Raw genomic sequence first — 12,803 nt, forward strand, 5'->3', positions numbered from 1 at the left:
TTTATATATCATTCAACCATTGATTTCAATCCTATTTCACAACAATTTTTTTATAATATTCATGACAGAAATTGCCCTTTCAACTTCTGCTGTTGCAACATATAATACTAATGTTAATTTCAATACTCAAGACGATATAAAATATCCTTTTTTACTTTGGATCATTTTCTCACAAAGACTTCCTATATCTTTTAATGAAAAAAATTGTTCATCAAATCGCATATTCATAATATAAGTGTTTAACTGATTTTCAAGAATCGCTTGATTAAATGGAGTAAAATCAGTTGAATTGTTCAATAGTAATACAAAGTATATCTTTCATTAAATGTAGTAAAAAAATTCAAAAGCCTGTAATGATTCTAATAATACGTATGCCTCATCTCTTTGTTTTAAGCTCGAAAGAATATGAGAATAGGTGTGTATTATTTGGATAAAATTAAAGAATTGAATCAAATTGTTCTTATTTGGTTAATTTGATTTGAATTTTCAAATATAAATAATGATATAATTTTACTTTTTTATTTTTTTTTATTGTTAGCTTGATTGATGCATGCATATTTCTGTTTACTTTCATTTTTATTGTAATTTGAATATTATAATTTTTGTTTAGTTTTTTTATGCTATCCTATGATGGAAAATATCCAATGATCATGAGTAGGTAGTGCTTGGGCATGACAAACCTTGGGTGTGCTAGCTACTTGGTTTCTTTAGTCTTTTGGGCTGTTGATGCTTCTCGGGTTGGGCCTTGGCTGCTCGGGTTTGGGCTATGTTCTTTGAAAGTTTCTTGGTTCTACCGCATAAATGCTTGAGCTAATGTTTAGCTCATTAATATAAAAAGGTATTCCTCTTGTTAGGTCATTAAGTGGAGTGGTTCCTTGCCTTTTCCCCTTCTTTGTGTCTCCTCGGTTTCTTCCTGGTGCTGTTTCCCGTGACCGGTTCTTCTCCCTTGCTGGGTGTTGGTTCCGGTCCCCTTTGTGCCCCTATGGTTTCTCCCCTGGCTGCTTTTACCCGGTTCTTTGTGTTGCCTTTTCGGGTGATGTTTTGGAATGAATTGTGGCTTTCAATCTCCCCTTACCTGATTGGTTCGGTTGGAGGTTGAATGGCTGTTTGGCTGCCCCCTTTTCTATTATAAATTGGAGATGTTTTTGACATGAAAAGGTTGTTGAATATTTGAGAAAAATCTCTACAAAACCTGAGGGTTTCTTCTCCTTTCTTGAAAAAGCTTGAGAGCTCGTTCCAATTCTTTCTTCCTCCTCTCTATTTTTGTCTTGGGATTCTAATCTCTTCTTCTCTACGCAAGTTCCACTCCACTTTTATCATTCTTCTTGAGCTATTGGAGGTGTTTGTAGGCATAAATTGGTGACATTTGCTGGAGGAGTTTTGTTGGACGTTGGACCTTGTTGCTGTGGTGGACCCTTGGTTGCAAGCCCTTAGCACTTATCTTATTTTACATACTTTTCGTTGCATGTGAGGAAACTGCTTGCCGGTTGTTTTGAGGATAGTGTTTTTATTTTTAAACTTTGTTTCGTTTGTTCGACTTTGGTTTGTTTGGGTGTTTTGTTTGGATGTCAGTTTACTAGTTTGAATCGAGTTTTGTTCTTCTAGTCCTAGTGTTCTCCTCTATTGACTCTTTCTTTCTAGTTTGCCTGCAGCATCGATTTATATTTAAGAAAAATCAATCAAAACATCAAATGAACCATATCAGTTTATTCAAAATTTAAATAAATAAAATTTATAAATAATAAATAAACAAAAGCCATAAAGTTCAACATGATATTATTTATATATATCAAAATTATAAAATTCGCTAACAATTATCTAATATTCTTCATAATTCATGTGAATAATGATGTAGAACATAATTGCATGGATGAATTGCTTAAGGAATTTACATGCTTAATTTTAGATACCACAATAATTATATCTTTATAATGATTTTAACGACAAGTTAAATACAAAGAGTGATAAAACAAGCTTAGGCTAAATCACATGCATAGGAGTTAAGACTGTAAAACAACCAATTAATCTAACGTTGCATACATGGATGATTTTCAATAAGAGATCCCTAGATTAACAATAAGATTAGCCACAATACAAGGATCCCTCACTTAACTCTCTAGCTTGCTAAGTTTTAGTGGAGGATAATTAACATGATCTTTATGAATCCAAAAATAACCAGAAGCGAGAAGTAGACTAAGAAAATAAGAAATTTGAGAGGGAGAGTTTACCCAATGGGAAGACAACAAGGATCTCTTGATTGCTGATAGATAGCAACCCGCCCTTTTTTGGTTGGCTGGACAGCACTACACTTTGCTGGAATGTCCTGAATAGCAAGCCAAGATCTCTGGATAGCACCCCAAGGAAGTCTGAGCAGTAGGTTTCGAGTCCTAGGAGTCTTGAACAACAACTCATGAGGTCTGGATGGTACCCGAGGAAGTCTGGACAGCAGGTTTTGGGTCTTAGGAGTCTTGGACATCCTTGGAGAACGTGCAGGATTTGTCCAGAAATTCAAGACAGCAAATAGACTCTGTCCAGAAATCTGGACAGCTAGTTGGGGAGATGAATTTCAGCCGTTTCCTCCTACTGGGTGCACGTGAGCATGAAAGGGAGGGTGGGAAACTGTGTGGACATCAATGGAGGAGAGCTGGAGTTAATTCCCTTTGATTTAGGCCTGAGTTTGGAAGGAAAATTAAGTGGGGAGGAGAGGCATGGGGCCGGCCAAGAGAGAGAGGAGGGGGAATTGTGTCTAGGTTCACTGTATGTGAGTTATAGAACCATTAATAAATTAATTTCAGGATTGATTAATTGATTGAATGAATGAGGTTTCTAAATATGGTGTAATTAATTATGAAAGATTTGAAATTCAAACTTGATTAATTTGAATTCGAATTTCTTTCTAAATTAAAAATAATCCAAATTAGGAAGGAAGGGGTTATGGAGGGAAGTGGAGTTTGGGATGAGATTGATCATTCCAACCCAATTTAAAATTAAATTGGGATTAGATTCAAGACTTGCCTAAAATGGCGTCCAATTAATGTGATTGGAGAGAGAGGAGGTGACCGGCCCTATGGAGGGGGATTTGAGGGATTTAATTACTTGGATTTGTGGGCCCAAACAATTAAATAAATTAATAAAGAAATCTGAAATTGATTTTAGATTTAAGGGATTAAAGGAGTTACCTAATTAGGATAGGAAAATTAGGGAATTAATTAATTCAAATATATTTGAATTTGAATTTAAAATCCCTCCAAATTTTGTCCTCCTAAATTAGAAAAGTATTCAAAACAATTAATGGGAGGCTATGAGATGGATGAGGGATGATGGCCGGTGATATGGGGCTGGGTAGGAGGAGTGGTGGTGGAGCCAAGGTGGGGACAGGTGGTGGGAGGAAGTGGATGGCCAAGGGGCCGGCGGGTTTATGGTGTTGGTTGTTAGGGGAAAGTGAGAGGGGCGGTGGGGGTGGAGTAGGCCTGTGGTGTGGGGAGGAGAGGGGAAGCTTAGAGGAAATAAGAGGAACAAGAATTAGAGCCGCGAACCTTGGACCTTTCCAAAGGTTGACGGGTATTGCGATTGTCCACACCTAGGGTCTTTCTTCTCCTCTCAAACACTCAACATTGAGGGAGACAAAGAAAACTCAGAATTTTATTAGTCATTCATCACCCAAAATACAAGAGAACTAGCCTATAAATATGCTTCATGAAGAGAAAAGAAACAATGACTAAATTGTCCTTCGGGCAACAACACCACATGACCAATCCTAGGGGTAAAATGAAAAAAGCAGAAATATAACATAAACTAGTACATAAAACACATAAACAAATAAGCTCCAGATCATAGCCGCTGATCTCTGATGTCCTCATCAAATAATCTTGTTGTTAAAGTTTATTATTTTTTGATTAGTTTAGAATTGAGTAACTAATTCATGAATCAAATAAATTAGATAAAAAATACGCACAAGGAGTGGATATTTTTGTGGGACAAAGAAAACAATGATGCCTGTCCTTCCTTTACGAAGAAATACTTATAAAATTATATAATTAAGACCGTATTTTTTTGAGGGGGTGCACGTGCCCCTGCTTGCCCCTTCCTCCATCCACCAGTGGCTGAATGTGATATGCTTAACAAATGAACTTGAAATGGTATAGTATTTTATTACTAGTTTTACTGCAAAAATCTTCTTTAAGAAGTATCATGCTTTCTTGGTATGAAAAATAACATCGCCAATTGCTAATTTACTAGAATTAACAAATTAGGAAGACATCGCTCCTGATGATTCAAAGCGCATATTCCTGTTTTGGATTACTATGCTGATTCAGCTTCATCATTTGCCCCTTATACTGATTATTTGGGGCTGGTTTTATGAATTATTATTTTTTATTCGTTTCTATATAAGTTTTGCTTAATTGCTGATTCTATTTTCCCGAATTCTTTTTGTGCGACTTCTAGCATGTTTCTTTGGTCTATCCATATTTGTTTCTAATGCCTCTACAATATTCCCATTTTATTAATGCAATTTCCACCCAAATAGTCAATTTAGTTACCTGACATATAAATCATTAAAAATTCCAACTCTTTTGAACTCTTAGGAGAATTCTAAGGGAAGGAAATTGTTCTTAAAAATTAGACAGGGAAGTTTAAAAGCTGTTGTTATCAACTGTTTCAAGAAAAGTTGTTCCACTTTGATATTTCGTACTAAAAGCTGTGTTATGGTTTTAGTGGGGGAATATTAATTTATATCCTTGTGTCAGGATAATTTATATTGACCCTGACTTTTCAATGTCTTTATATAGTGAAGTTCTGTATTCAAGCATGTTTTTGTAAATTAAACAGTGACTAGAGCAGTTTGGTGTGCTGTGTCCCTTGTCCTTAATTGGAGATGCAATGAGTAATTCTTTGTTGTATGGCTATTTCAAAAGATGCTTCAGAACACCATGATTGTGTCAACAGAATTGTGTTAGAAAATCATTTCATCAGGTAAACTTCTAGCCTATCATCCACATGCTTATTGCTGTTGATATAATAAAATTGTATGCGAGCGCTATTTGTCCAATGAGGATAGGTGCCATAACTTTTGCAGAAGAAAGCGAAGGGGACAAGCCTAAAATCTATTATTGGTAGTATCACGAAATTGCCCTAGCATTTTTTCTCTGAATTGTGGCACTGCAAATGCACATTTTATGAATATTAGCAGTGCTTATTAGTCATTGATAAGAGTACTCGTTTTAAATATCTAGGGTTTATTGTTCAAAGTGATGGTAAAATATGTGGGGATATTATTAGTAGAATTCAAGTTGGATGGTTGAAGTGGAGGAATGCATCGGGCTTGTTGTGTGATAGAAGAGTACCCCTCAAACAAGATGGTGGTAAGACCTACAATGATTTATGATGCGTAGAATGTTGGCCATTAAAATAGAAGCATAAAAATAAGTTAAGTGTTGTAGGGATGAGAATGCTCAGGTGGATGAGTGACTTCATTATTAGAGACAAAATGTTAAATGAGTATCTACGTGAGAAGGTTGGAGTAGCTCTGATGATTTGGACATATAAAACGTCGCCTTTCGATGACCCGGTTAGGAGAGTAAATGTATTGGATTTGATCTATGTTAAGAGAGGTAGAGGTAGATCTAAAAAGATCTGGTTAGAAACTTTTTTATTAAAATTTAAATGAGAATTTGACTCTTAACATGACACAACGAAGAAAAAAGATTCATGTCGCCGATCCTACATAGTGGGATTAAGGCTTGATGTTATTGTTGTTGTTGTTGTTTAACTTTATGATGCAAATTAAAATGATGTTTGTTTTTCTAATTTTCTATAGGATTTGGTTATATATCTATTGACTAGAGTTGTTCATAAGAAATTGATACTACTTTGAGTTTTGTGATATGGGAAAATGATCATGGGATTATTTTGATTCTTTTTTAAAGACTTAAGAGATCAAAATAGTCCTTTAATATAGTTGGGGTCCATTTTGATTCTTCATAAAGAGTCAAGAGACCATTTTGATCCATTTCTCTTTGAAATAAATTAGACTTGAGAATTTTTCACCCATTGCTGTAGTCAACTTAATGCAGTGATTTTCTGGGTGGAGATTCATTTATATTTAGATAAAACTATGAAGTTTTATCTCTTGCTATGTCATTCGAAGAAGTTTTAAAAAAACATCTTTAAATCGTTATCATTGCCCTGATTTCCAAAGAAAGTGGAATGATTGCTTTCGTTGTCATAATTTGCTATTCTGTTTTTCTTCCTTTGTATTGCCTTGCTATGATAGGGGCGTTCTATTTTGATTTTTAGGCCCGTACAATCAAGATGTTAGCTGCTTCCCACTTTATATATATTTTTATCATTTGTTACAGGGAAATCTGAAATCTGCTGTAGTCCGAAGCTGCAACTTAAAAGGTCTAGGATAGCAGTTCCCTATGCCGAATCTCAATGTTTTAACCACAAACAAAGCCTTTATTATGCTCGACGGCTTCGACATGGTGCACTGATTTGTGCTTCTGCTTTGGTATGTGCCTTTTGTTTTCTTTCCTAAATGAGAGTTCAAGCATATATGCGTTTCTTAGTTGTGGCTGTTAATATTTTTTAGTCAATGTAAGCTCAAGGATATTGTTGTTTCTATAAGTATGCACCTCATGTTAGTACACTTATATGCATAAGTTGCATGATCAAGATCTTACACATTTACAACTTGTTCCTCTTTAAAATTTTGTAGTCTCTTTGATCAAATGATTAACTATACCTATACTCTTTTTCCACTTTCAAGAGATTGAATTACTCCATTCGCATTAGACTAATGTGTTTTTAACCAAATTATTTAAGAGCTAAACTGGTTACAATTTTGAAATTATTTTCATACTAAATTCTCGTAACCAAAGCATGTGGCTACCATCAAGAATGTACTATGTCTTTTCGAACAGTTAGATATGAAAATGTTTTATGTAACCAATTATGAATTGGCAAAATAGCGCTACTATTTGTTATTTGAGCAATATGTTTTCTTGTGTTGTAAAGAGCTCTTATGCCTTGTGAAGTGGTGATTTAATTTATTCATTTGCATAATAGTACCAGTACCTTTGTATCACTGGAAACTATGCTACAGTGGAATCACTCTAAAAAAATGCTAAATTGTTCTACAGTACAATTACTATTATCCAAAATGATTGCAAGTGCAAGCGAGGGTGTGATATTTTGTTCGAACTTTTCTATTTTTGGCGTTTACAAGATTATTATTGACACAAGTTTCCGTTAGTATGAATCTGCAGTATTTTTTGGGGTGGGGTATTTCTCGCCATCCACCCTCTCTCCTACGTTTAGTATCTTCTGTTTTGCATCTCTACCAGTTGCTTTCATTTATCACTTTGAAAGTTGCTACCTGACATTTTATTTTTGATTTAGTTCATTTTTTATTTTGTTTTCTTTTTTTAAAGGAGACAAAAATGTTTGATTCAAAATATGACAAATGAAGCATGCTCGATATATCAGGTTAAAGAAAAATATTCCTTGTACGTGGTTGCAAACCAATGAGCTGTATTCTTCTTTATATAATAAATACTTTGAATAAATTATAATCAATTTTGCATTATTTTATATAATTATAGCTAATTTAAAATTAATTTGAATATGATAATACTTAATGGATAGTAATGTACAATTGAATTATTTGATATTCCTTTTTAAATTAAAATATCAACAAAAGATAAATGTTATTATTTAATAGCATCTGTCACGACCCGGCCCGGTTAGCTCGTAGATACGAGGCGGGAACGAGATCGGACATGTAATATAAGCCATAACTTCTAAAACTTGTGACATAAAGTAAAATTTTAAGAACTTCAAACACGTAGGAAACAAGCGCCACTAATCTCCAGATAAACAGATCTAGCAATTCATACAACATATGTACAAAAGTGGCAAAACAAAAATCTAACCAACAAGAATTTGCCACCCAAAACAATCAAAACTAATCAAAACAACAAAAGAGACAAGTGGAACCTGTCACCCGGAGTACGACGACTGTAAGTGAACCTTGGGTTTTCAGCCATCTCTCCTACTAGGTTCTCCTGAAAATTTAAATTCAAATTAATCTAATTTGAATTTCAAATCTATCCTCATTAATTACCTTATTTTTGGTAACCTCTTTCATTCAAGTACTTAATCAATTCCGAAATCGATTGATTAATTAATCCCTTAATTCCAATTTCATTTCACCATCATTACTTTCTTAAATTAGCTCTTATCTTATTTGGAAAGTTTTCGAATTCAAATTCAAATGAATTTGAATTTTAAATTCTTTCCTAAATAACATACAGCTATTTTAGGAAATCCTTCAATCATATTAAATCTGAAATTATTTCAGATTTAACTTTCCAATCTCCCATTAATGCATGGATCCACATACAATGTATGTGGACACCTTTCCTTTTCCCTCCTCATTAGGCTGGCCCCGCTCTCTCCCCTATTTTAATTATTTCCTTCCTTGTTAAGGAATTCAATTAGGGGAATAATTAACCACCTATTTATCCTTTCATCCATCTTATTTAAATTTCAAAATTTAAATCCGTTTATTAGAGGAAATCTGAAATTTAATTTCAGATTTTTAATCTTATACCCTCCCTTCGTTCTACATCCGTTTGGTATCAGAGCATGGTTACTTGGGGTGCGGACTCGACGGAGTCGAGCTCTTTTCCACCCCGGGAGAATGATACGGACATCCAATCATGAAGATTTTCAAAGGAGGAGACGACGATCGACGACCGAGATTATTCCACCTTATCTTAATTTGTTATTTGTAATTTTATTTTTATTATGATTTTTTCCTTTTTACCCTTACTTAAGAGGGTCGTCCTATGTAAGCCCTAGGGGCATATGTGTCTTGTTTTAGTTTCTTAGGCCTCTATATAGAGGCTCTTGCTTGTGTAATGTAATGATGTGTTATTAAGAATAATTTTGTGTTTGCACTTTTGTTCTTTGGGAAGAAACTTGGGTGAGATTCCTATGGGAGGAATTCGTAGCTTCCACCAGTCGCATGATGTGTCCAGGCTCGTGGCTTGAAGTCCCTTGGAGAAGGTCAACATAATACCCGTCAGTTGCAGAATGTATCCGGGCTCGCGATTGTATCCTTCTTTCCCTAAATCCTTTTCTCTCCTCCCTTGACCGTCGGCCAAAATCCCCCACTTTCCATCGGCTGATTCTCCCATATACCCCTCCTCTTCCACAAAACTGCCGGCCACCTCCTTCCCTAAAAAAAAAATCTCTCTTTAGATTTTAAATTTAAATTAATCTAATTTGAATTTCAAATCTATCCTCATTAATTACCTTATTTTTGGTAACCTCTTTCATTTAGTTAATTAATCAATTCCGAAATTGATTGATTAATTAATCATTTAGTTCCAATTTCATTTCACCATCATTATTTTCCTAAATTAGCTCCTATCTTATTTGGAAAGTTTTCGAATTCAAATTCAAATGAATTTGTATTTTAAATTATTTCCTAAATAACATACATCTATTTTAGGAAATCCTTCAATCATATTAAATCTGAAATTATTTTAGATTTAACTTTCCAATCTCCCATTAATGCATTGATCCACATACATTGTATGTGGACACCTTTCATTTTCCCTCCTCATTAGGCCGGCCCCTCTCTCTCCCCTCTATCCTAATTATTTTCTTCCTAATTAAAGGCCTCAATTAAGGAGATAATTAATTCCTCTCTTCCCTCCCTCTTTTTCATATTTGAATTTCAAATTCAAATCCATTAATTAAGGAATATATGAGATGAAATTTTAGCTCTTTATTTTTTTTAATTACCCCCCTCCCGTTCTACATCAGTTTGGTTTTAGAGCATGGTTACCCGGAGTTCGGACTCGACGGAGTCGAGCTCTTTTCCACCTCAGGAGAATGATGCGGACATCCGATTATGAAGATTTTCAAAGGAGGAGACAATGATCGACGGCCGAGATCATTCCACCTTATCTTAATTTGTTATTTGTAATTTTATTTTTATTATGAATTTTTCCTTTTTACCCTTACTTAAGAGGGTCGTCCTATGTAAGCCATAGGGGCATATGTATCTTGTTTTAGTTTCTTAGGCCTATATATAGATGCTCTTGCTTGTGTAATGTAATGATGGATTATTAAGAATAATTTTGTATTTGCACTTGTGTTTTTTGGGAAGAACCTTGGGTGAGATTCCTATGGGAGGAATTCGTAGCTTCCACCAGCCGCAGGATGTGTCCAGGCTCGTGGCTTGAAGTCCCTTGGAGAAGGGCAACGTAGTACCGGTCAGCTGCAGGATGTGTCTGGGCTCACGATTGTATCTTTCTTTCCTTAAATTCTTTTTGCCTCCTCCCTTGACCGCCAGCCAAAATCCCCCACTTTGCACCAGCCGATTCTCCCATAAACCCCTCCTCTTCCACAAAACTGCCGGCCACCTTCCCTAGCCCCTCTTCACTCAAAAAAAAAAAAAAAATCCTCTTTCCCTATTTAAGTGTCATTAATTTGGAAATATTTAAAATTCAAATTAATCTAATTTGAATTTCAAATCCATCCTCATTAATTACCTTATTTTTGGTAACCTCTTTCATTTAGTTAATTAATCAATTCCGAAATTGATTGATTAATTTATCCTTTAATTCCAATTTAATTTCACCATCATTACTTTCCTAAATTAGCTCCTATCTTATTTGGAAAGTTTTCGAATGAAATTCAAATGAATTTGAATTTTAAACTATTTCCTAAATAACATGCATCTAATTTAGGAAATCGTTCAATCATCTTAAATATGAAATTATTTCAGATTTAACTCTCCAATCTCCCATTAATGCATTGATCCACATACATTGTATGTGGACACTTTTTTTTCCCTCCTCATTAGGCCCGCTCCTCTCTCTCCCCTCTATCCTAATTATTTTCTTCCTAATTAAAGGCCCAATTAAGGAGATAATTAATTCCTTTCTTCCCTCCCTCTTTTTCGTATTTGAATTTCAAATTCAAATCCATTAAGGAATATATGAGATGGAATTTTAGCTCTTTAATTTTTTTTAATTACCCCCTCCCTTTCTACATCATATATACTATATGATGAAGAATGGATAACACAAAAAAATAGTGAAATGTTTGAAATTGAAGATGCGGGATGGCCTTTGATAGTGAGTAGAATTAATATATCAATACTAACTTTAAAATGTCTATTGAACTGGTAATAACTTCTACTTCATAATTACTTAAAAGAATGAAACAAAGTGGGACTTAAGCTTTAAAAAAATCAAAAGGTGATTTAAGTATAATGGATTATTTTGTTGTGTTATTAATTTTTTGTTTTACTTTATATTAGATTGAAATCAATGTTAATTGATATAGGGCGAGAAAAAAATATTATAATTGAAGAAGATTTTGATGATAACAATGAGATAGAATCCAAGGATGATATAATTATTACATATAAAGTGTCTTCTAAAGAATATGAAAGTGTAGAAGAGACCGTTGTGGATTCTGATCCTCGCAGTGTATTTTAATTTTAAGTGAGTGTTTACTTCAAATCTCATTTCAATCTTTTCTTTTATGATAATATTTAATATTAAGATATGTGATTTGTATCTTTATGATGATGAATCAAGTGATATTGTAATGGTTTATTTTATTTTTATCATTTTTTGAATTATTTATAATTTTATGAGTTTTGATTTTTCTTTTTTGATATTTAAGACTTAATTCGCCTTGAGGCTTACGCCTTGCCTCTCTAGGTAAAATTCCTCGATCAGGGTTGCAAACAAAACAAGTGTTCAATAAGCTACTCGTGTCTTAACTCGCATATAGCTTGTGCGTGTTCAAACAAGCTTGAAATTTTTTTAAAATACTTGATGGTTAAATAAACAAGCTTGAATAAATTTTTGTTCGACTTTTTTTATTCATGAATAATATCGTTTAAGCTCGTGCACAAGCTTGATAAGAAGCATGTTAAGAAACTTGATTATTGTTCCATATGGAGCTCGATTAAGTTTTGTTATGAAAAAGATGAACAACCTAATATAAATGCTTTATATTTATTAGATTTAATAACATAACTATTATTAATTTATAAATTTTAAAACTAATTAAACATTATATTATCTGTTAATTAGAGATAAATGTTTATGTTTGTTAAATTGTTTGCTTTGAGTTTTCATTAAAAAGCTCATTCATTAAAAGTAACATTTTCTTAGCTCAACAAATTACTTGTGTTTAAGCCCAAAAATGCTTGATAGGTTGGCTTTATATGGGCTCGAGAAAGCTTGCTAGATATGTTAGTTAATGAGATCAATAAAGTGTGATATAGTTATTCGTTAGTAAGCTCGATTAGACTAGTTTGTTAAGCTAATTAATTTTTTGAAAGTAAAGCTTGTTAATAGCTCGACAATGCTTGTTTATTACTTTATATAACCGTTTTTTTAAAGCTTGATAAACATGATATGAACCGAACATGAGTCGAACACAAATCAAACTTGAGCATGCATAATTTTAAACGATCAAGCTTGAACAGACAAAAAAAGCTCAAATTGAGCTTGAACCGTGCTTGAGCACAAACATGAACAAGCACCTACCCGACTCTACTTGGTTCTTTTGCAGGCCCAAACTCGATTACTAATTTTTCCTTTTTAAACCTTGTATGTCATAATTTTTTAAATTAATTTTGTCATGTGTTTTCTCATTTTCAATTAATAACCTTGATTGTCTAGTGATTCAAAAATAATTTTGACTTGCCATACAAAAAATTATTTAAAAAGTATTCCTTATGTAAATTTAATTATTTATGAGTA

General features: G+C 33.6%; 1 protein-coding gene across 1 annotated transcript in view; it reads left to right on the forward strand.

Moving 5' to 3' along the window:
* LOC110094549 (protein YELLOW LEAF 1, choloroplastic-like) overlaps positions 1–12,803 on the forward strand; it is a 33,847-nt gene that overhangs the window by 12,791 nt on the left and 8,253 nt on the right. The window contains exon 3 of the mRNA XM_020819809.2: positions 6,360–6,511. Within this exon, the coding sequence (XP_020675468.1) occupies positions 6,360–6,511 (152 nt within the window). The remainder of the gene's footprint in view (positions 1–6,359; positions 6,512–12,803) is intronic.

Source organism: Dendrobium catenatum, unplaced genomic scaffold (assembly GCF_001605985.2).
Source record: "Dendrobium catenatum unplaced genomic scaffold, ASM160598v2 fragScaff_scaffold_1076, whole genome shotgun sequence".
NCBI lineage: Eukaryota > Viridiplantae > Streptophyta > Magnoliopsida > Asparagales > Orchidaceae > Dendrobium > Dendrobium catenatum.